The 27,193-nt window shown below is 42.3% G+C and overlaps 2 protein-coding genes across 2 annotated transcripts; both read right to left on the bottom strand.

Moving 5' to 3' along the window:
- Positions 1-3,152: 3,152 nt before the first annotated feature.
- Positions 3,153-5,603, bottom strand: LOC123170694 (uncharacterized). Its single transcript, XM_044588496.1, has 6 exons — positions 5,455-5,603; positions 5,222-5,377; positions 4,609-4,715; positions 3,658-3,775; positions 3,501-3,575; positions 3,153-3,320 (listed from the first exon to the last, which is right to left on the bottom strand). Exons 1-6 carry the CDS (start codon positions 5,554-5,556, stop codon positions 3,153-3,155), a joined length of 726 nt encoding a protein of 241 aa, XP_044444431.1. The 5' UTR covers positions 5,557-5,603.
- An 8,740-nt stretch (positions 5,604-14,343) lies between these two features.
- On the bottom strand, positions 14,344-16,788 carry LOC123170696 (uncharacterized). The gene is made up of 6 exons (XM_044588497.1): positions 16,640-16,788; positions 16,407-16,562; positions 15,794-15,900; positions 14,844-14,961; positions 14,688-14,762; positions 14,344-14,508 (listed from the first exon to the last, which is right to left on the bottom strand). Exons 1-6 carry the CDS (start codon positions 16,739-16,741, stop codon positions 14,344-14,346), a joined length of 723 nt encoding a protein of 240 aa, XP_044444432.1. The 5' UTR covers positions 16,742-16,788.
- Between the last annotated feature and the right edge of the window lie 10,405 nt (positions 16,789-27,193).

Genomic DNA, 27,193 nt, shown 5'->3' on the forward strand with positions numbered 1-27,193 from the left:
TGTATGAGATCAAGGGATGAGTGTGGAGCGCTGCCCCTCCACCTCTATTTATAGGAAATCCCAAGGGGGTAGGGTAGTTTCACAAAAAACCCAAAATGCACATGAATGAAGTCCTTCCACAAGGACCTAGGAGTGAAACCAAGGAACAAGAGGGTCCCCAAGGGGGGATACCCCATGTGGCCGGCCACACCCCCATGAGGGGCCCAAAAAATGGCTCCTATCCATCCATGTCATCCCCAAGATCTTTTGGAGCAAAGCCCCAAAAGGTGGCTTTCCATAAAGTAACCATAAAGCTGATTTTCACTATTCACGACGACATTTTTCAGCGTCTGATCGAACTGAAAATATTTATGTGGGCTAAGAACATTTCCAGTACCCACTAAAATGATTTTGAATGCGTTCCGAAACAATTCCGGTTTTAGTGATTTTCATCAGCGAAACGCATCTGAAGTGGCTCCGGCAGCTCCGGAACATTTCCGGTTTTTATCTCAGAAAATTCCAAAAAGCGTCCAGAATGATTCTGGCATCCTCCAAGAATTATCAGGCATGTGCCGAAACCAATTTGACTTAATGGTGTATCCCGAAACAACTTTTCGGTATCATCGAAACTTATCCGATGACCTCTCTCTGTGGTACGATTCCGCTGTCCGAAACTTTTCGGTGTCCGAAACTTTTTCGGTGATTTTCTCTCAGACTCCCTGTCTAGTATTCAGCAGATAGATGACCCTTAAGTGTGTGACCCTATAGGTTCGGTGAAGTATAGACATGACCCGGAACCCCTTCCGATCAATGATCAACATCGGAGCCGTGGACACCCATATTGACCCCCTATACCCACACGAATAAATATTCGAGTGAACCTCCAGTTGCCGTGTGCTATTCCTATTGCTTCGCGATATGTTACAAATACCCGAGGTGAGACATATTGGCATTCCTGTGGATCAACAACTTGTCCACTATGATAGTTACCTCGTTACCGGTATTTTTCTCTTTTCTCGTTATCGTGTTCCGGCATCCCCGTGATCAAATCACAAAGTGTCTGGCCAGACGATGATGGATACCGTAACACCGAGAGGGCCCAGAGATATCTCTCCATCGTCGGAGGAGCAAATCCCAATCTTGAGCTATCAAGTTACTTGACACACTTTTCCATGAACCCGTAAGCCGCCGTAATAGCCACCCATTTACGGATGACGTTTAACAAACCCCAAAGTTCATGAAGCAAGCATGAAGAAACTCGATACTCTCATGGTCTAAGGAATCATGCAAACGTTAACCATCTCTGTGTTATGTACCAATAAACTTGTGACGAATGAATCTCATAGCATAACATCAATCCGGGTCGATTGAACACAAATGTTCTCTTAACATTGTGCCCTCAAGGTTGCTGACATAGACATGCCCATGATCAGGAAAACATAACCATCATGCAACACTTGAGCTAGTCTTAGAGGCCAGACTAGGAATACATTTTACCGTTTATTATTCCACACGTGCATATGAGTCTTCCTCCGAGCCTCGTGGTTATTGCAGACTCGAGAACCATAGCAGTTATAGCATGGAACATAAACATAATTATGAACTCGGAGATAAATAATATCATTTATTATTGCCTCTAGGGCATATCTCCTACAGACTCCCACTTGCACTAGAGTCAATAATCTAGGTAATGCTAATGCACTTTACACCTGTGGCACACCGGTGTAAATATGCTTCGCTTGTGGTATAGCCTGATGTCCAACGGATCTGACGACTTCAGTTCCGTGTGTATCTTTGCATGTCCTCGCTTTTTCACGTTTTCACAAAATTCATATTTTGTGTGGACTTGGCTTTGTATGTATGTGAATCACAGGTCGAACCTGGATTCCTCAGACTGAGTTTTGGAGCAACTACCTGCAGTAGTGTCCCATTGTCAAAAGCCATCTTGGAACTATACTAAGTTCATGAATGAACTATATGATTCAACATCTTCTTTGTCGCTTCTAAAGCGTCAACATACTTAGCCCTTGTTATAGAATTCGCCACAGTAACTAGTTTGAACAAATTCCAACTAACTGTGCCACCACATTGTGTGTTACGCAAAACCCTTAACTTAAATCGAAAATCGCACGGTGAAAAGATGAAGACTATCGATGTAACATTTTACAACGAACTCTTCATGATCTCCGCTTGCAAGAAAAAATATCATCAGTACTTACTCTAGTACTCAATGACATCTTTCACTATTGTCCCACGATCAGTACTTTGATCACTTTAGTATCCATACTCGCAACACCATGGGAGTATCGGACATATCTGGTTGTTTTACATACCATGGAATACATGATTAATCCAAACACAAAAGTGTGTGGAATCTGCATCATGTATTTTACTCATCAGCGTTTTGGGACACCGAGTCTTGCAAAAACTCTTTCCATGTGACTTTGGCAAGAATCACTCCTTGGCGTTTTAAATGCTAAAAGGTTTTAGCATCTCACTACTAGGAAAAGGCCTACTAATGGCGCACCTAATTTGGCTATTAATGGCGCATTAGTGGTGCGCCATTAGTAGCACGCCATTAGTATATTTTACTAATGGCGCACCACTGGTGCGCCATTAGTATCTGGTATACTAATGGCGCACCCCAGATGCGCCATTAGTATATACAACAGTGCGCCATTAGTATGCCTCCCAGGGGGCCATCTATACCCAGGTGCTTTGGCATACTAATGGCGCACCACAAGTGGATGCGCCATTAGTAACTTCGGCATACTAATGGCGCACTGTTTAGTGATGCGCCATTAGTATCCTCTGGCATACTAATGGCGCACTATGATGTGATGCGCCATTAGTATGAATATTAGGTTTTTTTATTTTTTAATTTTCTGTTTTTTGCACAGGTTACAAAATGTATAATTGGACAAAATATAGACAGCACACATCAACAACAGATTCATCGAATACAATAGAAGATTAGTCTCTGAATACAATTCATCATTTTAGTCGCCGAATACAATTCATCATATTAGTCTCCGAATTGAAAAGACCGAACAAAGATAGAACATTATATTACAAGTCTCGAGACCGCGAGTTTGTCTTCACATTACAAGTCGATATCGATCATCTAAACTACCATCAGATAGAAGAGAGCTGCGGTCATCACGATGAAACCTTCATTTAGGAAGAGAGTGAACCTTTGGTGGGTTCTCTCCACTGCTCCCAGAGTTGATCCCAGATTGTATATTTGAACCGACATTGCTTGATTTGCTTTCTTCAGGAAATGCTGCCCCATCATGCGCATTGAGAATCACACAATAGCAGTGTTCTGGGTCTGACAAAACCTGCTCAAATTTACAAGATCACTTTACTCTTTATGGTTAACTTAGAAAGTATATGGTCAAAGCCATCTGAAGGAAAACCACTGAACATCAGTGATAAAACCGCAGGCATCTACAATATTTGCAAAGTATTGCCAGAACACAATGTTATGTAATTTTTGGGAGAAGTAAATCAGAACTCACCACAGCATCAAAAGGATCATCGAAGTCATCAACTGAGAAATAAATGTTCGGATATGCAGGTACTGTCTCTACAGCCTATTAAAGGGATGTGAGTTACGACAAATTATTTATATTGAAAGGCAGTCTCTCTGAAAAGATGGTGCCAGAAAAAAATTACCTTTCTTTGATCAAGGCGGAAATTTACACGGCTAGGGGATGCATATACAGTTTTTGAAACCTTGTAAATTGGAGGCAACCGCTTGCTTTTGTCTGCACGATTGCGAAGATTGCTGATACTGTGGAAGTAGATTAGAAGAAGCACATAACCAACCATTAAATATTACTGAGGGGAGTTATGAAAAAAAAGGTTTTGTTGTGCATGACAATTGATACTACTGGCACTCTAAGATTTGTGAGTCCCTTAACATTCCAGGGCAAACTCAAGCTGAAAGATAAATTTGTGTTCACAAATTGTTCAGCCAGCTAATGAAAAAAGTGTGATTGTACCAACAACCCAGACCCATTTCGCAACATTTAGTTGAAACAGAGAATGCTGTTTCAATACGGAATTAGATGACATGACAATCATTATTTGCCAACCGTCTCAGATTTTGATAAAGGGTGAGAAACTATGAACCAAAAATCTGGGGAGTTCTTTAACTGACTATAGCTAACAGACCAAAAGTGTTGTATTAATATAAGGATTTACTTCATTTAGCACCCCGTTGCCATTGGCGATCTGCCAAGACGCGATGAAGATAGTAAACACGAAGGCTTGGAGAAGAAGAGGAATAACTGAGAGTAGGAGGCTAATTGGTAGATTTCTCTCAATTTGTTCAGCTTAACCATTCTCTAGGTACAGACTGGCTTATATAGCCTACAGCTCAACACAAGGCCACATCGATGCTGAACACACACACACACACACTCTGCACCACCGTTATTACACCTCTTCTATACGGTGGCGCCTCCTGAATATATGTCTCAACTCCAGTGTCTCGCACACCAGCCATAACACCTCAATAGATCACCCAAAAAGGTTTGCAGTTGTTCTTATGCATAGTTATAGCTAATTGTTCAGAGCATACAAAGCTTGTAAGATCTTAGCAGAAGTGCCACAGAAACATACCTGCACAATGCCACTGTGACAGTATATGACGTGTGAGCGACTAAATTCAAATAGAAGGAACGTTTCCAATCAACCTCAGTTGAATTAGCATTTATGAGCTTTTCAAGCTGGCAATTGCAAAAAAGGAGCATATTTAGCCCAGTAATTCAAGGGAACGTAATTGTTCCCATCATGGGTTCTCCAACTAACACGATGAATTGCATATCCTACACATACACACAGTTTCCAGCATTCCACAGAAACAACTCCATACCATACGTGGTGCAGTAATAAAACATATGCACAGCGGCAATACTGGTCCAAACAGAGTGGGATGCTAAGTTGACACTGCAGCTGCAAAACCAACAACGCTGCTCGAAATTATCACATGGAACTAACAACACCCATCACTTAGTCCTCGGTAAGTGTTGTTTTCTCCCAATTCAATAACCTGCCACAGCAAGCACGTACGGACCACCAACTGTTCGACAGATTGCTTTGGCCCAATCCAGCCACAAAACTCCCTTCCACTCCACAGATCAAACCCACGGAGGCGCAAACTCGAATCCAATACCACGCATGCCCGCTCAATCGGCAGCTAAAACGAAGCAGGAAACGGGAAGGATCGGCTTACTATCTGCTGCATGAAGTAGCCCTTGGTGGCGGGGTCGACCTCGGCCTGCAGGCCCGGGTTGTTGGCCGGCGCCTCCTTGGCCCCCGACGACGTCGACATGGCGGAGGCGGCGAACGCGGCCGGGTAGGACCGGCGAGCCCGGGCGAACCCCTGCACCTGCAGAACCCCGATCAGAAACCGTGAGCGCGAGTGCGAGAAGCGCGACGATCTAGTATATCAGTTCGCCCGGAGACCTTGGGCTGGGCGAGGCGGGGGGCGCGCGGCGCGGAGGCGGAGGCGAGCCGGCGGAGGGTGCAGGAGGAGAGGAGGGCGGAGCGGAGTGTGGCGGCGGCCATGGCAGAGCGGTACGGCGGGGTTATTTAGGGGAGAAGAGGATAGAGGATAGGCGCACTAGTTACTAATGGCGCACCTTCAGGTGGTGCGGCATTAGTATGTTTGGACAGGCGCAGTAGTTAATTTTTTTTTGATACTAATGGCGCACCCTGGGCCAGGTGCGCCATTAGTATGTTTGGACAAGCGCACTAGTTAATTTTTTTTATACTAATGGTGCACCCTGGGACAGGTGCGCCATTACTAGTTACAACTAGTAATGGCGCACCATGGGCAGGATGCGCCATTAGTATGTTTGGACAGACGCACTAGTTAAAATTTTTTTTTTATACTAATGGCGCACTGTCTCTGGATGCGCCATTAGTATGTTTGGACAGGCGCACTAGTTAATTTTTTTTGATACTAATGGCGCACCCTGGGCCAGGTGCGCCATTAGTAGTTTCAACTACTAATGGCGCACTGTGTCTGGATGCGCCATTATTATGTTTGGACAGGCGCACTAGTTAAATTTTTTTTTCATACTAATGGCGCACCCTCGGCCAGGTGCGCCATTAGTAGTTTCAACTCTAATGGCGTATCAGAAGATGGTGCGCCATTAGTATATACTAATGGCGCACGGGTTGTCTGGTGCGCCATTACTGTCAATCCCATCTATAGCCCTTTTTCTAGTAGTGTCTTGTCAATATGTATTCATTGCTTAGCCCCATTAGGTAAATCTATCTCCATAGATCATCTTGCCTAATATTGAGGCTATTTAGCCTAAGCACTTCATCGAAAAACTATTTTCAAATGAAGTCCTAATTTGTGTCAAGAAATTGATTTCCAATTACCAATGTGCCAAGCACATAAGGTTTTAGAAATATTATTACGCTCCCACTTACTTTCTTCAATTACAAGCATCTTCGTTACCCATTGATGAAGTCAAAACCCCTTTGACCATTTCATCAAAACCCGAAGATTCCAACTCCATTTTGCTCTCTTCTGTCCATTGCGGGAACTCTGAAGTTTGCATACCTACTAGCATCCTCTGGATCGACAAATTACTTTGGACTGTATCATATACAAGTCCTAGCTTTCATTTCCATCAGATGGAAATCCTTTTATCATCCATGTTTCATATCTCATGATTGAAATATGTATTAATTGCTAGTTCAACCCGAACCGACTTTAAGCATAGCTACGATGAAAACAACCTCATCGTAGTCAACTCTTGAACTTGTTATTTCAACAAGTCGAGCTTTATGGATAAAACATTTTATCCGTATCAGTTTTAAGTTCCATAAATATTCTTTAGACTCTAAGTCTTCCGAAAGGTGTATCAAGGTTTTAATCTTGAATCACTTATATGGAAACTAACTCGGGTTGTATTGGCATTTAGCCAATTCCGGAGTCAGGGCCCATCAACGCTTCCTTGTGTATCGTAGGTATAATGTTGTCTAACAACAATATCTCGTTTGCGCACCTGAGAGGTTTGCACGAGCCTTGCCTACGTGGTTCAGCTGAGTGTTCGACCGAAGTTCATACATTTTATTGTAGAGACTTCCGTATCAGTCGCGGTAGGAAACTCTGGAATTACTTCCAAGGTCTCTTTCCTTTGATCTGATGACGTAGATACTGTTTATCTCGTCGAGTTGCACTATTCTCCCACTCACCTTTTTGAAAGAACCATTCTCTTTGAAAGCACACCGTTTCGCGGCAAAACTATTTGCCTCGGTATAGTGAGGGAGGAATACCCAACATTTTGGTATAACCTACAAAGTAGCAATTGTCTGATTTGGAATAGGTCTGTAACCTTTTACACAAGCCCCATATTCCAAATGTTAAGAAAAGATATAACATGGTTGGGCGTACCATACCATGGCTTCATTTCAACAGACCCGATGTAGCTCTTTTCAGTGTAAAAGCCGCCGTCTCTAAAGCATCACTTTAAAAGGGATAATGGCAAATTTACTTATGTCATCTTTGACCTTACCATGTCATAAATGGTTTGATTACATCTCCACAGACTTTCTACTTGCAGTGGTGTTCCGGGAGGTGCAAGTTATGAAACCCCTTTCACAACTCATCAGACATTCGCTAAACATGTAACTCAAATATTCCTTTGTGCAATCAAATTGCAGAAACATAATTTTCTTGTTACAATAACTTCTACTTCATTTTTGAGAACCTTTCGAATGATTTCAAAAGATCCAGACTTACGTCTCATCAAGTAAATATCCATATATCTACTTGAGTCATTTCTGAAGATAAATAAATCCACCACTAACAACACTTATCGGACTACACACATCAAATGTATGATCACTAATAAGTTTGTTGTTCGTTCCTTATGGCCTGTGAACGGTATTTTAGTCACTTCACTTTTCGGAGGAAAGTTGCAAGTGTCAGATGATTCAAAATCAAGAAGACTTCAAAATCCATCATAATGGAATTTTCCATGCGGGTTTCTCCAATGTGACCAAATGTAGTGCCACACTTGTGTGGTATTCTTTTAGTCTTGCGACATTTAGCGTCAGTGTTATGGATGTATCATATTACCCTCAATATTCATAACATACATCCCATCTTGGATGGAAGCATGGCCCTTCATGTTATTCATAATACTTAACAACAATTGTTGTTTTTATGAACAACTCTTTTGCAACAAACATTGTGCAATGGGCTAGAGTGTATGAAACTCTAAAATGAATTATGAAAGTAAACCCAGAGGTATTGTATTATTATCAATATTCATAACATACATCTCATTCATAATGAAAGTATGGCCCTTGTGTTATTCATAACATCGAACATAAAAGTTCTCTTATGAACAACCTTCTTGCAAGATACCTTATGCAATGGGATAGAGTTTGTAAAACTCTAAATGAATTATGAAAATAAATACAGACGGCAATACACCGATGGAAGGTATAGTAACATTTACTATGTTCCCTGTGTATACCTTAACCTCATTTCTGGCTAGTCTTTTTAGGCCATAGTAGCTCTTACATCGAGTTGCAACAGAATGCAATCGAGCGGGCAATTTTGTGATGAACTCACAATACCCAAGAATTAGTGATTAACATGTTTAACCATAATTCGCAAGAACTATATCTTTGACCAGCCTTCTATACATCAAAAACTTGTATGACATTCATACATGAGCTGGATATTCCAGTCTTCTTTCCTTTTGCCTTTATACTTCTAACAGTTTAACTTTTAGTATTTCTCCTACTCTCAGAAGAAGCACCCAACTTAAGAGTGGCATTAGCCCCGGACTTCCTAGGCGTGTAAGTCATACTAACACCCTTTGGACACTTCCTTTCTCTTTAAGTTGTTGTTTTATTCACCTTTCATTATATGACAGGCGTTCTTCTGGATCCCTTTCCCAACAGTCAAATGCATAGTAAACACTTTTACTAATACTTGCAAACAAACATTGCTTTGTTTGTATCTGAAAATAATTTTCAGTTCCATGAATATCATATAACTATCCCAACTTTCGAAGTTTGGGTTTCATGGAAGCAAACATATTCCACTTGACTGTAACAGAATTCTAGCTTTTGGATCGAAGGACGAGAGTCACATGATCCATAGCATTAGCGGGAGGATACGGAAAGCATGCGATAGGACAATGTCCTTCTCGGCACTTTTGAGGACAATCCTCATATTACGTTACCAATCGTAAAGTTTTAACCAGATATTTAACAGCTATTCAATTTTAATAGGGAAGGTGGAAATGCGAGCCATTATTCTACAACTATTATGCAAGAAACACTTAGACAGTGTTCATAATTAATTGCACTGAGAATTAAACATGTTAATTCAACAGTGCGCTCCCACTCAAATCAATATCTCTCACAATTAATTTTGAGTGATACAAGATCCAGACTTCAATTCATCGCCATAGAATCATCATCTCATAACGGGAATTTTAATCGGTAGGCCAACTTGCCGATCACATCTCTATGTGACTCTTGCTCATCTTTCGATGCGTGTGTTCCGAGCTCAGGACGATCCTGCCATGAACGTCAAGACAACCAAGTGATCTTGCTGCGAGGTCTGACCTCACCCGCCTCACACTTCTCTAATCGTTCGTACCCATGCATCCATGGCGCACCCCGAAAAGATAGGTGCCGTGACGGTGCTACACTTGGGAGAACACTAACTACTTGATATTTTAAGTGAGAGATCACCCTAATAAAAGCGACTACCGCGCAATCAAGAAGGGTGCATCATAAGGGATAAACATCTCAGGCAATTCATAATAGCATGATATGGTATAGCCCTTTCTGACGGAGAAGTATTTCATTTCTTCGTCTTCGGCATTCGCGTCGGTGTTCACCTTCGCGAAGATTCCACCACCTTGTCGATGCACCAGATAATATTGCTATCTCTATAGCTAACAAAATAATGCATTACAACAAGGTTGACACGCAGGTCATTAAAGTGCAATCATATGGCTCCAGCCATCATGCCGAATCATGACACGCAGGTCATGTTAATCAAATTACATCATATAGTCATCTCATACATAATCGAATTAGTATGAGCACTGCTATACCACATCACATGCACATCCTGCAAAACCAAGTTAGACGCCTCTAATAGGTTTATGCAAAATTTTATTTTACGTGGCTTCTAAGGTTTTGACTTAAACCGCAGCTACCAACGTTTTATCATCAAGTATGATTATTCAAGTTGCTACATTAACATCTCGGGGTGTATGAAACACGGGATAATTAAATCTCGAGCCCCATACTAAACTTCGTCATACGCATGACCCCCGTGCAGATCATATCTGCAATGCCCTTTCATCTGCGAATTTCATCTTTCTTTTGACTACGGCAGAACCCAAAGAACTGATAGCACTTCCATGATCAATCAGGATCACGGATTGCCAGAACTTTGTCAAATTCCACCATGCTGTCTCGAGATTGAGCAAACGCAAATTCTAGGGAAGCAACAAGAACCTCGGGTAACAGATTTCATCTGTCACCCGCATAAATAATTTTCAGCAATAGATCTCATCTACTACCTAATTATATTATGCAATACCCATACATCTCCATGTATTCTAGATCGAAACCTGCATCTACGCATAGCACGGCTCTTGATGCCACTGTAGGGAACGCAGCAGAAAACAAAAAATTTCCGACCTACGCACCAGCCCAGGACCACTATGGAGACTGCATACATGGTTTGATCTTTTTCGTTACCGACTCGTAGCGCAGCGGGAAGTAGAGTCGATGACGATCGGCGGTGCAGATCCCCGCAGCTAGGATTTACAACCTCCCAACCGCGAGGATGTATACCCTCATCTGCTCCTCAGACAGCCCTCCGGGAGGCGGTCGAACAGCCCCCCGGACGGTGTCGCGGACAGCCCTTCGGGAGGACCTTCGAAACTCGAACGGTCACTCGGACAGCCCTTCGGGAGGACCTTCGAAACTCGGACGGTCACATGGACAGCCCTTCGGGAGGCACTCACGAACTAAGACCGAAACTACGATCTCTCTACAGAGTTGCACACATACGGTGTCATCTATCCGGCAGGGCTTCGCCGTCCAGAACTAGTTCCTGCCGGAACCCAGACAGCCTTACGGCTCTACGAAACTCTTTTCGTGGGAGGGAGAGAAGAAGCCAGATAATGCATGGCATGTGTATGAGAGCAAGGGATGAGTGTGGAGGGCTGCCCCTCCACCTCTATTTATAGGAAATCCCAAGGGGGTAGGGTAGTTTCACAAAAAACCCAAAATGCACATGAATGAAGTCCTTCCACAAGGACCTAGGAGTGAAACCAAGGAACAAGAGGGTCCCCAAGGGGGGATACCCCATGTGGCCGGCCACACCCCCATGAGGGGCCCAAAAAATGGCTCCTATCCATCCATGTCATCCCCAAGATCTTTTGGAGCAAAGCCCCAAAAGGTGGCTTTCCATAAAGTAACCATAAAGCTGATTTTCACTATTCACGACGACATTTTTCAGCGTCTGATCGAACTGAAAATATTTATGTGGGCTAAGAACATTTCCAGTACCCACTAAAATGATTTTCAACGCGTTCCGAAACAATTCCGGTTTTAGTGATTTTCATCTGCGAAACGCATCTGAAGTGGCTCCGGCAGCTCCGGAACATTTCCGGTTTTTATCTCAGAAAATTCCAAAAAGCTTCCAGAATGATTCTGGCATCCTCCAAGAATTATCAGGCATGTGCCGAAACCAATTTGACTTAATGGTGTATCCCGAAACAACTTTTCGGTATCATCGAAACTTATCCGATGACCTCTCTCTGCGGTACGATTCCGCTGTCCGAAACTTTTCGGTGTCCGAAACTTTTTCGGTGATTTTCTCTCAGACTCCCTGTCTAGTATTCAGCAGATAGATGACCCTTAAGCGTGTGACCCTATAGGTTCGGTGAAGTATAGACATGACCCGGAACCCCTTCCGATCAATGATCAACATCGGAGCCGTGGACACCCATATTGACCCCTATACCCACACGAATAAATATTCGAGTGAACCTCCAGTTGCCGTGTGCTATTCCTGTTGCTTCGCGATATGTTACAAATACCCGAGGTGAGACATGTTGGCATTCCCGTGGATCAACAACTTGTCCACTATGCTAGTTACCTCGTTACCGGTATTGTTCTCTTTTCTCGTTATCGTGTTCCGGCATCCCCGTGATCAAATCACAAAGTGTCTGGCCAGACGATGATGGATACCGTAACACCGAGAGGGCCCAGAGATATCTCTCCATCGTCGGAGGAGCAAATCCCAATCTTGAGCTATCAAGTTACTTGACACACTTTTCCATGAACCCGTAAGCCGCCGTAATAGCCACCCATTTACGGATGACGTTTAACAAACCCCAAAGTTCATGAAGCAAGCATGAAGAAACTCGATACTCTCATGGTCTAAGGAATCATGCAAACGTTAACCATCTCTGTGTTATGTACCAATAAACTTGTGACGAATGAATCTCATAGCATAACATCAATCCGGGTCGATTCAACACAAATGTTCTCTTAACATTGTGCCCTCAAGGTTGCTGACATAGACATGCCCATGATCAGGAAAACATAACCATCATGCAACACTTGAGCTAGTCTTAGAGGCCAGACTAGGAATACATTTTACCGTTTATTATTCCACACGTGCATATGAGTCTTCCTCCGAGCCTCGTGGTTATTGCAGACTCGAGAACCATAGCAGTTATAGCATGGAACATAAACATAATTATGAACTCGGAGATAAATAATATCATTTATTATTGCCTCTAGGGCATATCTCCTACAGACTCCCACTTGCACTAGAGTCAATAATCTAGGTTAATGCTAATGCACTTTACACCTGTGGCACACCGGTGTAAATATGCTTCGCTTGTGGTATAGCCTGATGTCCAACGGATCTGACGACTTCAGTTCCGTGTGTATCTTTGCATGTCCTCGCTTTTCACGTTTTCACAAAATTCATATTTTGTGTGGACTTGGCTTTGTATGTATGTGAATCACAGGTCGAACCTGGATTCCTCAGACTGAGTTTTGGAGCAACTACCTGCAGTAGTGTCCCATTGTCAAAAGCCATCTTGGAACTATACTAAGTTCATGAATGAACTATATGATTCAACATCTTCTTTGTCGCTTCTAAAGCGTCAACATACTTAGCCCTTGTTATAGAATTCGCCACAGTAACTAGTTTGAACAAATTCCAACTAACTGTGCCACCACATTGTGTGTTACGCAAAACCCTTAACTTAAATCGAAAATCGCACGGTGAAAAGATGAAGACTATCGATGTAACATTTTACAACGAACTCTTCATGATCTCCGCTTGCAAGAAAAAATATCATCAGTACTTACTCTAGTACTCAATGACATCTTTCACTATTGTCCCACGATCAGTACTTTGATCACTTTAGTATCCATACTCGCAACACCATGGGAGTATCGGACATATCTGGTTGTTTTACATACCATGGAATACATGATTAATCCAAACACAAAAGTGTGTGGAATCTGCATCATGTATTTTACTCATCAGCGTTTTGGGACACCGAGTCTTGCAAAAACTCTTTCCATGTGACTTTGGCAAGAATCACTCCTTGGCGTTTAAATGCTAAAAGGTTTAGCATCTCACTACTAGGAAAAGGCCTACTAATGGCGCACCTAATTTGGCTATTAATGGCGCATTAGTGGGTGCGCCATTAGTAGCACGCCATTAGTATATTTTACTAATGGCGCACCACTGGTGCGCCATTAGTATCTGGTATACTAATGGCGCACCCCAGATGCGCCATTAGTATATACAACAGTGCGCCATTAGTATGCCTCCCAGGGGCCATCTATACCCAGGTGCTTTGGCATACTAATGGCGCACCACAAGTGGATGCGCCATTAGTAACTTCGGCATACTAATGGCGCACTGTTTAGTGATGCGCCATTAGTATCCTCTGGCATACTAATGGCGCACTATGATGTGATGCGCCATTAGTATGAATATTAGGTTTTTTTATTTTTTAATTTTCTGTTTTTTGCACAGGTTACAAAATGTATAATTGGACAAAATATAGACAGCACACATCAACAACAGATTCATCGAATACAATAGAAGATTAGTCTCTGAATACAATTCATCATTTTAGTCGCCGAATACAATTCATCATATTAGTCTCCGAATTGAAAAGACCGAACAAAGATAGAACATTATATTACAAGTCTCGAGACCGCGAGTTTGTCTTCACATTACAAGTCGATATCGATCATCTAAACTTACCATCAGATAGAAGAGAGCTGCGGTCATCACGATGAAACCTTCATTTAGGAAGAGAGTGAACCTTTGGTGGGTTCTCTCCACTGCTCCCAGAGTTGATCCCAGATTGTATATTTGAACCCGACATTGCTTGATTTGCTTTCTTCAGGAAATGCTGCCCCATCATGCGCATTGAGAATCACACAATAGCAGTGTTCTGGGTCTGACAAAACCTGCTCAAATTTACAGATCACTTTACTCTTTATGGTTAACTTAGAAAGTATATGGTCAAAGCCATCTGAAGGAAAACCACTGAACATCAGTGATAAAACCGCAGGCATCTACAATATTTGCAAAGTATTGCCAGAACACAATGTTATGTAATTTTTGGGAGAAGTAAATCAGAACTCACCACAGCATCAAAAGGATCATCGAAGTCATCAACTGAGAAATAAATGTTCGGATATGCAGGTACTGTCTCTACAGCCTATTAAAGGGATGTGAGTTACGACAAATTATTTATATTGAAAGGCAGTCTCTCTGAAAAGATGGTGCCAGAAAAAAATACCTTTCTTTGATCAAGGCGGAAATTTACACGGCTAGGGGATGCATATACAGTTTTTGAAACCTTGTAAATTGGAGGCAACCGCTTGCTTTTGTCTGCACGATTGCGAAGATTGCTGATACTGTGGAAGTAGATTAGAAGAAGCACATAACCAACCATTAAATATTACTGAGGGGAGTTATGAAAAAAAGGTTTTGTTGTGCATGACAATTGATACTACTGGCACTCTAAGATTTGTGAGTCCCTTAACATTCCAGGGCAAACTCAAGCTGAAAGATAAATTTGTGTTCACAAATTGTTCAGCCAGCTAATGAAAAAAGTGTGATTGTACCAACAACCCAGACCCATTTCGCAACATTTAGTTGAAACAGAGAATGCTGTTTCAATACGGAATTAGATGACATGACAATCATTATTTGCCAACCGTCTCAGATTTTGATAAAGGGTGAGAAACTATGAACCAAAAATCTGGGGAGTTCTTTAACTGACTATAGCTAACAGACCAAAAGTGTTGTATTAATATAAGGATTTACTTCATTTAGCACCCCGTTGCCATTGGCGATCTGCCAAGACGCGATGAAGATAGTAAACACGAAGGCTTGGAGAAGAAGAGGAATAACTGAGAGTAGGAGGCTAATTGGTAGATTTCTCTCAATTTGTTCAGCTTAACCATTCTCTAGGTACAGACTGGCTTATATAGCCTACAGCTCAACACAAGGCCACATCGATGCTGAACACACACACACACACACTCTGCACCACCGTTATTACACCTCTTCTATACGGTGGCGCCTCCTGAATATATGTCTCAACTCCAGTGTCTCGCACACCAGCCATAACACCTCAATAGATCACCCAAAAAGGTTTGCAGTTGTTCTTATGCATAGTTATAGCTAATTGTTCAGAGCATACAAAGCTTGTAAGATCTTAGCAGAAGTGCCACAGAAACATACCTGCACAATGCCACTGTGACAGTATATGACGTGTGAGCGACTAAATTCAAATAGAAGGAACGTTTCCAATCAACCTCAGTTGAATTAGCATTTATGAGCTTTTCAAGCTGGCAATTGCAAAAAAGGAGCATATTTAGCCCAGTAATTCAAGGGAACGTAATTGTTCCCATCATGGGTTCTCCAACTAACACGATGAATTGCATATCCTACACATACACACAGTTTCCAGCATTCCACAGAAACAACTCCATACCATACGTGGTGCAGTAATAAAACATATGCACAGCGGCAATACTGGTCCAAACAGAGTGGGATGCTAAGTTGACACTGCAGCTGCAAAACCAACAACGCTGCTCGAAATTATCACATGGAACTAACAACACCCATCACTTAGTCCTCGGTAAGTGTTGTTTTCTCCCAATTCAATAACCTGCCACAGCAAGCACGTACGGACCACCAACTGTTCGACAGATTGCTTTGGCCCAATCCAGCCACAAAACTCCCTTCCACTCCACAGATCAAACCCACGGAGGCGCAAACTCGAATCCAATACCACGCATGCCCGCTCAATCGGCAGCTAAAACGAAGCAGGAAACGGGAAGGATCGGCTTACTATCTGCTGCATGAAGTAGCCCTTGGTGGCGGGGTCGACCTCGGCCTGCAGGCCCGGGTTGTTGGCCGGCGCCTCCTTGGCCCCCGACGACGTCGACATGGCGGAGGCGGCGAACGCGGCCGGGTAGGACCGGCGAGCCCGGGCGAACCCCTGCACCTGCAGAACCCCGATCAGAAACCGTGAGCGCGAGTGCGAGAAGCGCGACGATCTAGTATATCAGTTCGCCCGGAGACCTTGGGCTGGGCGAGGCGGGGGGCGCGCGGCGCGGAGGCGGAGGCGAGCCGGCGGAGGGTGCAGGAGGAGAGGAGGGCGGAGCGGAGTGTGGCGGCGGCCATGGCAGAGCGGTACGGCGGGGTTATTTAGGGGAGAAGAGGATAGAGGATAGGCGCACTAGTTACTAATGGCGCACCTTCAGGTGGTGCGGCATTAGTATGTTTGGACAGGCGCAGTAGTTAATTTTTTTTTGATACTAATGGCGCACCCTGGGCCAGGTGCGCCATTAGTATGTTTGGACAAGCGCACTAGTTAATTTTTTTTATACTAATGGTGCACCCTGGGACAGGTGCGCCATTACTAGTTACAACTAGTAATGGCGCACCATGGGCAGGATGCGCCATTAGTATGTTTGGACAGACGCACTAGTTAAAATTTTTTTTTTATACTAATGGCGCACTGTCTCTGGATGCGCCATTAGTATGTTTGGACAGGCGCACTAGTTAATTTTTTTTGATACTAATGGCGCACCCTGGGCCAGGTGCGCCATTAGTAGTTTCAACTACTAATGGCGCACTGTGTCTGGATGCGCCATTATTATGTTTGGACAGGCGCACTAGTTAAATTTTTTTTTCATACTAATGGCGCACCCTCGGCCAGGTGCGCCATTAGTAGTTTCAACTCTAATGGCGTATCAGAAGATGGTGCGCCATTAGTATATACTAATGGCGCACGGGTTGTCTGGTGCGCCATTACTGTCAATCCCATCTATAGCCCTTTTTCTAGTAGTGTCTTGTCAATATGTATTCATTGCTTAGCCCCATTAGGTAAATCTATCTCCATAGATCATCTTGCCTAATATTGAGGCTATTTAGCCTAAGCACTTCATCGAAAAACTATTTTCAAATGAAGTCCTAATTTGTGTCAAGAAATTGATTTCCAATTACCAATGTGCCAAGCACATAAGGTTTTAGAAATATTATTACGCTCCCACTTACTTTCTTCAATTACAAGCATCTTCGTTACCCATTGATGAAGTCAAAACCCCTTTGACCATTTCATCAAAACCCGAAGATTCCAACTCCATTTTGCTCTCTTCTGTCCATTGCTGGAACTCTGAAGTTTGCATACCTACTAGCATCCTCTGGATCGACAAATTACTTTGGACTGTATCATATACAAGTCCTAGCTTTCATTTCCATCAGATGGAAATCCTTTTATCATCCATGTTTCATATCTCATGATTGAAATATGTATTAATTGCTAGTTCAACCCGAACCGACTTTAAGCATCGCTACGATGAAAACAACCTCATCGTAGTCAACTCTTGAACTTGTTATTTCAACAAGTCGAGCTTTATGGATAAAACATTTTATCCGTATCAGTTTTAAGTTCCATAAATATTCTTTAGACTCTAAGTCTTCCGAAAGGTGTATCAAGGTTTTAATCTTGAATCACTTATATGGAAACTAACTCGGGTTGTATTGGCATTTAGCCAATTCCGGAGTCAGGGCCCATCAACGCTTCCTTGTGTATCGTAGGTATAATGTTGTCTAACAACAATATCTCGTTTGCGCACCTGAGAGGTTTGCACGAGCCTTGCCTACGTGGTTCAGCTGCAAGTTCGACCGAAGTTCATACATTTTATTGTAGAGACTTCCGTATCAGTCGCGGTAGGAAACTCTGGAATTACTTCCAAGGTCTCTTTCCTTTGATCTGATGACGTAGATACTGTTTATCTCGTCGAGTTGCACTATTCTCCCACTCACCTTTTTGAAAGAACCATTCTCTTTAAAAGCACACCGTTTCGCGGCAAAACTATTTGCCTCGGTATAGTGAGGGAGGAATACCCAACATTTTGGTATAACCTACAAAGTAGCACTTGTCTGATTTGGAATAGGTTTGTAACCTTTTACACAAGCCCCATATTCCAAATGTTAAGAAAAGATATAACATGGTTGGGCGTACCATACCATGGCTTCATTTCAACAGACCCGATGTAGCTCTTTTCAGTGTAAAAGCCGCAGTCTCTAAAGCATCACTTTAAAAGGGATAATGGCAAATTTATTTATGTCATCTTTCACCTTACCATGTCATAAATGGTTTGATTACATCTCCACAGACTTTCCACTTGCAGTGGTGTTCCGGGAGGTGCAAGTTATGAAACCCCTTTCACAACTCATCAGACATTCGCTAAACATGTAACTCAAATATTCCTTTGTGCAATCAAATTGCAGAAACATAATTTTCTTGTTACAATAACTTCTACTTCATTTTTGAGAACCTTTCGAATGATTTCAAAAGATCCAGACTTACGTCTCATCAAGTAAATATCCATATATCTACTTGAGTCATTTCTGAAGATAAATAAATCCACCACTAACAACACTTATCGGACTACACACATCAAATGTATGATCACTAATAAGTTTGTTGTTCGTTCCTTATGGCCTGTGAACGGTATTTTAGTCACTTCACTTTTCGGAGGAAAGTTGCAAGTGTCAGATGATTCAAAATCAAGAAGACTTCAAAATCCATCATAATGGAATTTTCCATGCGGTTTCTCCAATGTGACCAAATGTAGTGCCACACTTGTGTGGTATTCTTTTAGTCTTGCGACATTTAGCGTCAGTGTTATGGATGTATCATATTACCATCAATATTCATAACATACATGCCATCTTGGATGGAAGCATGGCCCTTCATGTTATTCATAATACTTAACAACAATTGTTGTTTTTATGAACAACTCTTTTGCAACAAACATTGTGCAATGGGCTAGAGTGTATGAAACTCTAAAATGAATTATGAAAGTAAACCCAGAGGTATTGTATTATTATCAATATTCATAACATACATCTCATTCATAATGAAAGTATGGCCCTTGTGTTATTCATAACATCGAACATAAAAGTTCTCTTATGAACAACCTTCTTGCAAGATACCTTATGCAATGGGATAGAGTTTGTAAAACTCTAAATGAATTATGAAAATAAATACAGACGGCAATACACCGATGGAAGGTATAGTAACATTTACTATGTTCCCTGTGTATACCTTAACCTCATTTCTAGCTAGTCTTTCAGGCCATAGTAGTTCTTACATCGAGTTGCAACAGAATGCAATCGAGCGGGCAATTTTGTGATGAACTCACAATACCCAAGAATTAGTGATTAACATGTTTAACCATAATTCGCAAGAACTATATCTTTGACCAGCCTTCTATACATCAAAAACTTGTATGACATTCATACATGAGCTGGATATTCCAGTCTTCTTTCCTTTTGCCTTTATACTTCTAACAGTTTAACTTTTAGTATTTCTCCTACTCTCAGAAGAAGCACCCAACTTAAGAGTGGCATTAGCCCCGGACTTCCTAGGCGTGTAAGTCATACTAACACCCTTTGGACACTTCCTTTCTCTTTAAGTTGTTGTTTTATTCACCTTTCATTATATGACAGGCGTTCTTCTGGATCCCTTTCCCAACAGTCAAATGCATAGTAAACACTTTTACTAATACTTGCAAACAAACATTGCTTTGTTTGTATCTGAAAATAATTTTCAGTTCCATGAATATCATATAACTATCCCAACTTTCGAAGTTTGGGTTTCATGGAAGCAAACATATTCCACTTGACTGTAACAGAATCCTAGCTTTTGGATCGAAGGACGAGAGTCACATGATCCATAGCATTAGCGGGAGGATACGGAAAGCATGCGATAGGACAATGTCCTTCTCGGCACTTTTGAGGACAATCCTCATATTACGTTACCAATCGTAAAGTTTTAACCAGATATTTAACAGCTATTCAATTTTAATAGGGAAGGTGGAAATGCGAGCCATTATTCTACAACTATTATGCAAGAAACACTTAGACAGTGTTCATAATTAATTGCACTTAGAATTAAACATGTTAATTCAACAGTGCGCTCCCACTCAAATCAATATCTCTCACAATTAATTTTGAGTGATACAAGATCCAGACTTCAATTCATCGCCATAGAATCATCATCTCATAACGGGAATTTTAATCGGTAGGCCAACTTGCCGATCACATCTCTATGTGACTCTTGCTCATCTTTCGATGCGTGTGTTCCGAGCTCAGGACGATCCTGCCATGAACGTCAAGACAACCAAGTGATCTTGCTGCGAGGTCTGACCTCACCCGCCTCACACTTCTCTAATCGTTCGTACCCATGCATCCATGGCGCACCCCGAAAAGATAGGTGCCGTGACGGTGCTACACTTGGGAGAACACTAACTACTTGATATTTTAAGTGAGAGATCACCCTAATAAAAGCGACTACCGCGCAATCAAGAAGGGTGCATCATAAGGGATAAACATCTCAGGCAATTCATAATAGCATGATATGGTATAGCCCTTTCTGACGGAGAAGTATTTCATTTCTTCGTCTTCGGCATTCGCGTCGGTGTTCACCTTCGCGAAGATTGCCACCACCTTGTCGATGCACCAGATAATATTGCTATCTCTATAGCTAACAAAATAATGCATTACAACAAGGTTGACACGCAGGTCATTAAAGTGCAATCATATGGCTCCAGCCATCATGCCGAATCATGACACGCAGGTCATGTTAATCAAATTACATCATATAGTCATCTCATACATAATCGAATTAGTATGAGCACTGCTATACCACATCACATGCACATCCTGCAAAACCAAGTTAGACGCCTCTAATAGGTTTATGCAAAATTTTATTTTACGTGGCTTCTAAGGTTTTGACTTAAACCGCAGCTACCAACGTTTTATCATCAAGTATGATTATTCAAGTTGCTACATTAACATCTCGGGGTGTATGAAACACGGGATAATTAAATCTCGAGCCCCATACTAAACTTCGTCATACGCATGACCCCCGTGCAGATCATATCTGCAATGCCCTTTCATCTGCGAATTTCATCTTTCTTTTGACTACGGCAGAACCCAAAGAACTGATAGCACTTCCATGATCAATCAGGATCACGGATTGCCAGAACTTTGTCAAATTCCACCATGCTGTCTCGAGATTGAGCAAACGCAAATTCTAGGGAAGCAACAAGAACCTCGGGTAACAGATTTCATCTGTCACCCGCATAAATAATTTTCAGCAATAGATCTCATCTACTACCTAATTATATTATGCAATACCCATACATCTCCATGTATTCTAGATCGAAACCTGCATCTACGCATAGCACGGCTCTTGATGCCACTGTAGGGGAACGCAGCAGAAAACAAAAAATTTCCGACCTACGCACCAGCCCAGGACCACTATGGAGACTGCATACATGGTTTGATCTTTTTCGTTACCGACTCGTAGCGCAGCGGGAAGTAGAGTCGATGACGATCGGCGGTGCAGATCCCCGCAGCTAGGATTTACAACCTCCCAACCGCGAGGATGTATACCCTCATCTGCTCCTCAGACAGCCCTCCGGGAGGCGGTCGAACAGCCCCCCGGACGGTGTCGCGGACAGCCCTTCGGGAGGACCTTCGAAACTCGAACGGTCACTCGGACAGCCCTTCGGGAGGACCTTCGAAACTCGGACGGTCACACGGACAGCCCTTCGGGAGGCACTCACGAACTAAGACCGAAACTACGATCTCTCTACAGAGTTGCACACATACGGTGTCATCTATCCGGCAGGGCTTCGCCGTCCAGAACTAGTTCCTGCCGGAACCCAGACAGCCTTACGGCTCTACGAAACTCTTTTCGTGGGAGGGAGAGAAGAAGCCAGATAATGCATGGCATGTGTATGAGAGCAAGGGATGAGTGTGGAGGGCTGCCCCTCCACCTCTATTTATAGGAAATCCCAAGGGGGTAGGGTAGTTTCACAAAAAACCCAAAATGCACATGAATGAAGTCCTTCCACAAGGACCTAGGAGTGAAACCAAGGAACAAGAGGGTCCCCAAGGGGGGATACCCCATGTGGCCGGCCACACCCCCATGAGGGGCCCCAAAAATGGCTCCTATCCATCCATGTCATCCCCAAGATCTTTTGGAGCAAAGCCCCAAAAGGTGGCTTTCCATAAAGTAACCATAAAGCTGATTTTCACTATTCACGACGACATTTTTCAGCGTCTGATCGAACTGAAAATATTTATGTGGGCTAAGAACATTTCCAGTACCCACTAAAATGATTTTCAACGCGTTCCGAAACAATTCCGGTTTTAGTGATTTTCATCTGCGAAACGCATCTGAAGTGGCTCCGGCAGCTCCGGAACATTTCCGGTTTTTATCTCAGAAAATTCCAAAAAGCTTCCAGAATGATTCTGGCATCCTCCAAGAATTATCAGGCATGTGCCGAAACCAATTTGACTTAATGGTGTATCCCGAAACAACTTTTCGGTATCATCGAAACTTATCCGATGACCTCTCTCTGCGGTACGATTCCGCTGTCCGAAACTTTTCGGTGTCCGAAACTTTTTCGGTGATTTTCTCTCAGACTCCCTGTCTAGTATTCAGCAGATAGATGACCCTTAAGCGTGTGACCCTATAGGTTCGGTGAAGTATAGACATGACCCGGAACCCCTTCCGATCAATGATCAACATCGGAGCCGTGGACACCCATATTGACCCCTATACCCACACGAATAAATATTCGAGTGAACCTCCAGTTGCCGTGTGCTATTCCTGTTGCTTCGCGATATGTTACAAATACCCGAGGTGAGACATGTTGGCATTCCCGTGGATCAACAACTTGTCCACTATGCTAGTTACCTCGTTACCGGTATTGTTCTCTTTTCTCGTTATCGTGTTCCGGCATCCCCGTGATCAAATCACAAAGTGTCTGGCCAGACGATGATGGATACCGTAACACCGAGAGGGCCCAGAGATATCTCTCCATCGTCGGAGGAGCAAATCCCAATCTTGAGCTATCAAGTTACTTGACACACTTTTCCATGAACCCGTAAGCCGCCGTAATAGCCACCCATTTACGGATGACGTTTAACAAACCCCAAAGTTCATGAAGCAAGCATGAAGAAACTCGATACTCTCATGGTCTAAGGAATCATGCAAACGTTAACCATCTCTGTGTTATGTACCAATAAACTTGTGACGAATGAATCTCATAGCATAACATCAATCCGGGTCGATTGAACACAAATGTTCTCTTAACATTGTGCCCTCAAGGTTGCTGACATAGACATGCCCATGATCAGGAAAACATAACCATCATGCAACACTTGAGCTAGTCTTAGAGGCCAGACTAGGAATACATTTTACCGTTTATTATTCCACACGTGCATATGAGTCTTCCTCCGAGCCTCGTGGTTATTGCAGACTCGAGAACCATAGCAGTTATAGCATGGAACATAAACATAATTATGAACTCGGAGATAAATAATATCATTTATTATTGCCTCTAGGGCATATCTCCTACAATATGTCTATTAGCAAGGACACCATAACATGGTAGAACCCCCTTCAACACTTTTCAGCCAAAGTGTTTGACCTTCCCTGGTAGTCGCAGTTTCCAAGATCTTTCCAAGCTCCATTTAATGAGGCACTACTTCGGCTAGTCCTATTAAAGTGCTGTCCGAACTGATGCTCAAATTCAACATGGTATGCTGAACGCACGGAAAAGGTCCCAATACTTGTATGTTGGCAAGCTACAAAATCTTCAACGGCCTCCTCGTGAAGAGGAATTTGTAGAATTCTATGCACATCGACTGATGAAAAGACGCTGCGAATAAGTGCCTCATCCCATTGTCCTGTGTGGGGGTCAATTATCTCTTCCACTTTTGTTAGCATCATGAGTACAGTACTTCTAAACTTTAGGGGTCACTTTAAAAGTTATCTAGGCTGCTAAACTTGGGACGCTTGGTAGACCTAGTCGCCTAGTGGATAATTAGCCCAGTACGATCTGGCCGAGTAAAGCATGACGTGGAGTTAGATTTGCCCAGTAGTGACAAGCATATGTACTGTTTAGAGAGAAAATCAAATGACGGAATCGTTATTCTTTACTGATGATTCCTGTGCTTTCTTTCGGTAATGTAGTAGCGTGTGTCTTGCGTGGACCGTTGATCTTGGGATCGGCGTTTGTGGGCTATTCCATCACCTTGTATCCTTCGGCCATGTACTTTGTTGATTGGTGCTTTATATATAAAGCGGGGCGAAAGCCTGTTTCAAGAAAAAAGGCTATGTATACAATCTGAGGGTGTGCGTTGTACGGACACGACCCTTACAAAGGGGGGCAACCAATGATGGTTACCAAATATAAGTCGGTTGCTAATAAGCAGGGATTATCCCTTAATTATCCTAATTAATTTATTCCTAACACCCCCCTAGTCAATGCTTGTCTTTGTGAATATGTGTCATCTTGATAAAGGCTCCTTGTATAGGTTTGCCTTGAGAATGTTCATCATATTCATCTTGAGAGAGTCTCCTCGAAAAACCCTATGGGAAAAATGTGAGGAGCTCCTTCAAACCCACTGAAAAAATAAGGAGAAAATACTGCAACATATAATGGTTATTGCCTCCTTAAACTCAATGTGAGAAAATCTATAGAATTAAGAGGACAATAAATATATCGTATATACATTTCTAAAAACCCTCGTGGGGAAACAGAAAGTATGACATAAGATCTTGCATTGATATTACCTAATTAAAAACCTAGATGAGAACCTGTAAAAGTAAACTCATGAAGGGAAAAAGAGTATAATATGATTCTTTGAATAGGAAGAATTTAGGAAGATACTCCCCCTGATTCTTGCAAATTCTGAAGCCGTCACATACCAATTCCATGAACATATTTCTAGATGTAGGAGTCGGTACAGACTTGGTGAACAAATCAGTCACATGATTTGACTTGCAAGGTAAGCAATATAGCGATATTGCTTATTACGTAGCCTATTTGCATCCCGACAACACAAGCAACACTATCTTTGAGATAATGGTTGGTCGATGTAGCCACGAGGTCTGTTGTGAAGACCTTCATGGGATGGCTACCACACCTAGCTAGAACACAAAAGCTTGTCTATGATCTAGCATAGTAGGGATCTGATCGATGTATCCAATGATATTGGTGTCTAGACTTTTCTTAAACTAAAAGACTAGGACAAAATGTTTGATGCCTTGGAGATATCGGAAGACATTCTTGACTCCCAACCAATTGTGTTTGGTTGGTCCAATGGCACAAGAATATGGAACTCCGTGTCCCAATATCTCATTCCCATCAACTCTTGGTTTTAATGGATCGTTCTCTACGTCTAGAGAATGAAGCCATGTGAGTTATGGATGTATAAGATTTGTCCACAATGAATTTCTCCAATATATTTTGGATATACACAACATAGTGTACCATAATGTATGAGTGAAGGTGCTCGGGGTTTTACCCAATCCCTCGTCTCAAACCCCATCATTAGGATGATCATGTGCTTCGTCATTACAGGAGACTATATTCAAATTGGTTTCAACTTTGGCATGTTCATAAGCAGGCTATGCAAACGTACGCTAAGTGTTCATGCTTGCTTGTGTACTATTAATGCTCTCAGTTCTTAGTGAGAATTATTGTGATGCTTAGGAGGTGTTTGGTCGGACTTTTAGCTATGTAATTTTCTGCTTAGAAGTCACCATCCAACTAAAAAGATGTCTACATGTGCTTTCACCACGGGGAAACCAACATCTCCTCTTTATCGAGCTCATTATGGAGAAGGCCACCATATCCTCTGCGTCGACTTCACCTCGAGGAAGTTCCGCCTCATCCTCTATGCTGAGTGTTTTTTTTTGAACCGTGCTATCCTCCCTTTTCATTACATGAAGAACAGAAATACAAAGTGCAGACAACAAGAGACGCAGAAGAAGGGATGGAAGCTCTACGCCGTGTAGACCATGAGGAAGGGCAGCACTAGCCAGTCTAGGGTTTGAGTCAATAACATGGAGGAAGGACTCGTGAGTGAAATGTGATAGCAAGGGTATCAAATGGTAGACGAGTGTTCTTTCTTTCCAACCATTTTGAATCTTGATGATGGGATTTGTTTTAAGGGGATTACTTTATCAATTTCTTAGTATGGAATGTTAAAAAAAATAGTCATTTGAATGAAATTATGATTGCTTGGAAAGATTTAATTTCCATGATTTGGCAGATTTTTCTAGCTCTTTTGGAAGTTTTCCGAACATTGTTTCAAAACATTCTCAAATTAGAGGCGAGTTAACATAACTATCTATAATATAAATCTTGTTTTTTTCTACAAGCCTACATTTTTATTGATGTCATTTGAGCAAGTAAACCCCATATGCATTTAACGGCAATGTTAAAGGTCTATTCGACCTACTTGTATACTAGTTTTTTTAGAAGGGGTATACAAGGTTTATTTATGAAAGATATTTGATATTTTTTTTTTGAATCCTAAATGATGGCTGTGATCCATGTGATGCAAGTTTTAACTTGATGAGACGTAGCTTGCTGAAAGGGGGACACGTCGCACACTTAAGCATGTGCGCAGAGGCCTCATGTTGCATGCTCTACATAGTAAGTAGTAACAAATAATGATTATCTTAAACCAAGGAAAAGAAGATGCTAGCATGCACATGGTGATACAGCGTAATGTGCTGTCAAAAGATCACAT

Source organism: Triticum aestivum, chromosome 7D, assembly GCF_018294505.1.
Source record: "Triticum aestivum cultivar Chinese Spring chromosome 7D, IWGSC CS RefSeq v2.1, whole genome shotgun sequence".
In the NCBI taxonomy this organism is placed as follows: Eukaryota; Viridiplantae; Streptophyta; class Magnoliopsida; order Poales; family Poaceae; genus Triticum; species Triticum aestivum.

Excerpts from the sequence above, each read along its gene's own strand:
- LOC123170694 (XM_044588496.1), bottom strand. The coding sequence starts at position 5,556 with ATGGCCGCCGCCACACTCCGCTCCGCCCTCCTCTCCTCCTGCACCCTC. Across the intron at positions 4,716-5,221 it reads GCTACTTCATGCAGCAGATA|CTTGAAAAGCTCATAAATGC; the intron begins GTAAGCCGATCC and ends TGCAATTGCCAG. Across the intron at positions 3,776-4,608 it reads GTCACAGTGGCATTGTGCAG|TATCAGCAATCTTCGCAATC; the intron begins GTATGTTTCTGT and ends CTACTTCCACAG.
- LOC123170696 (XM_044588497.1), bottom strand. The coding sequence starts at position 16,741 with ATGGCCGCCGCCACACTCCGCTCCGCCCTCCTCTCCTCCTGCACCCTC. Across the intron at positions 14,763-14,843 it reads TCCGCCTTGATCAAAGAAAG|GCTGTAGAGACAGTACCTGC; the intron begins GTATTTTTTTCT and ends TCCCTTTAATAG. Across the intron at positions 14,509-14,687 it reads ATGATCCTTTTGATGCTGTG|GTTTTGTCAGACCCAGAACA; the intron begins GTGAGTTCTGAT and ends AAATTTGAGCAG.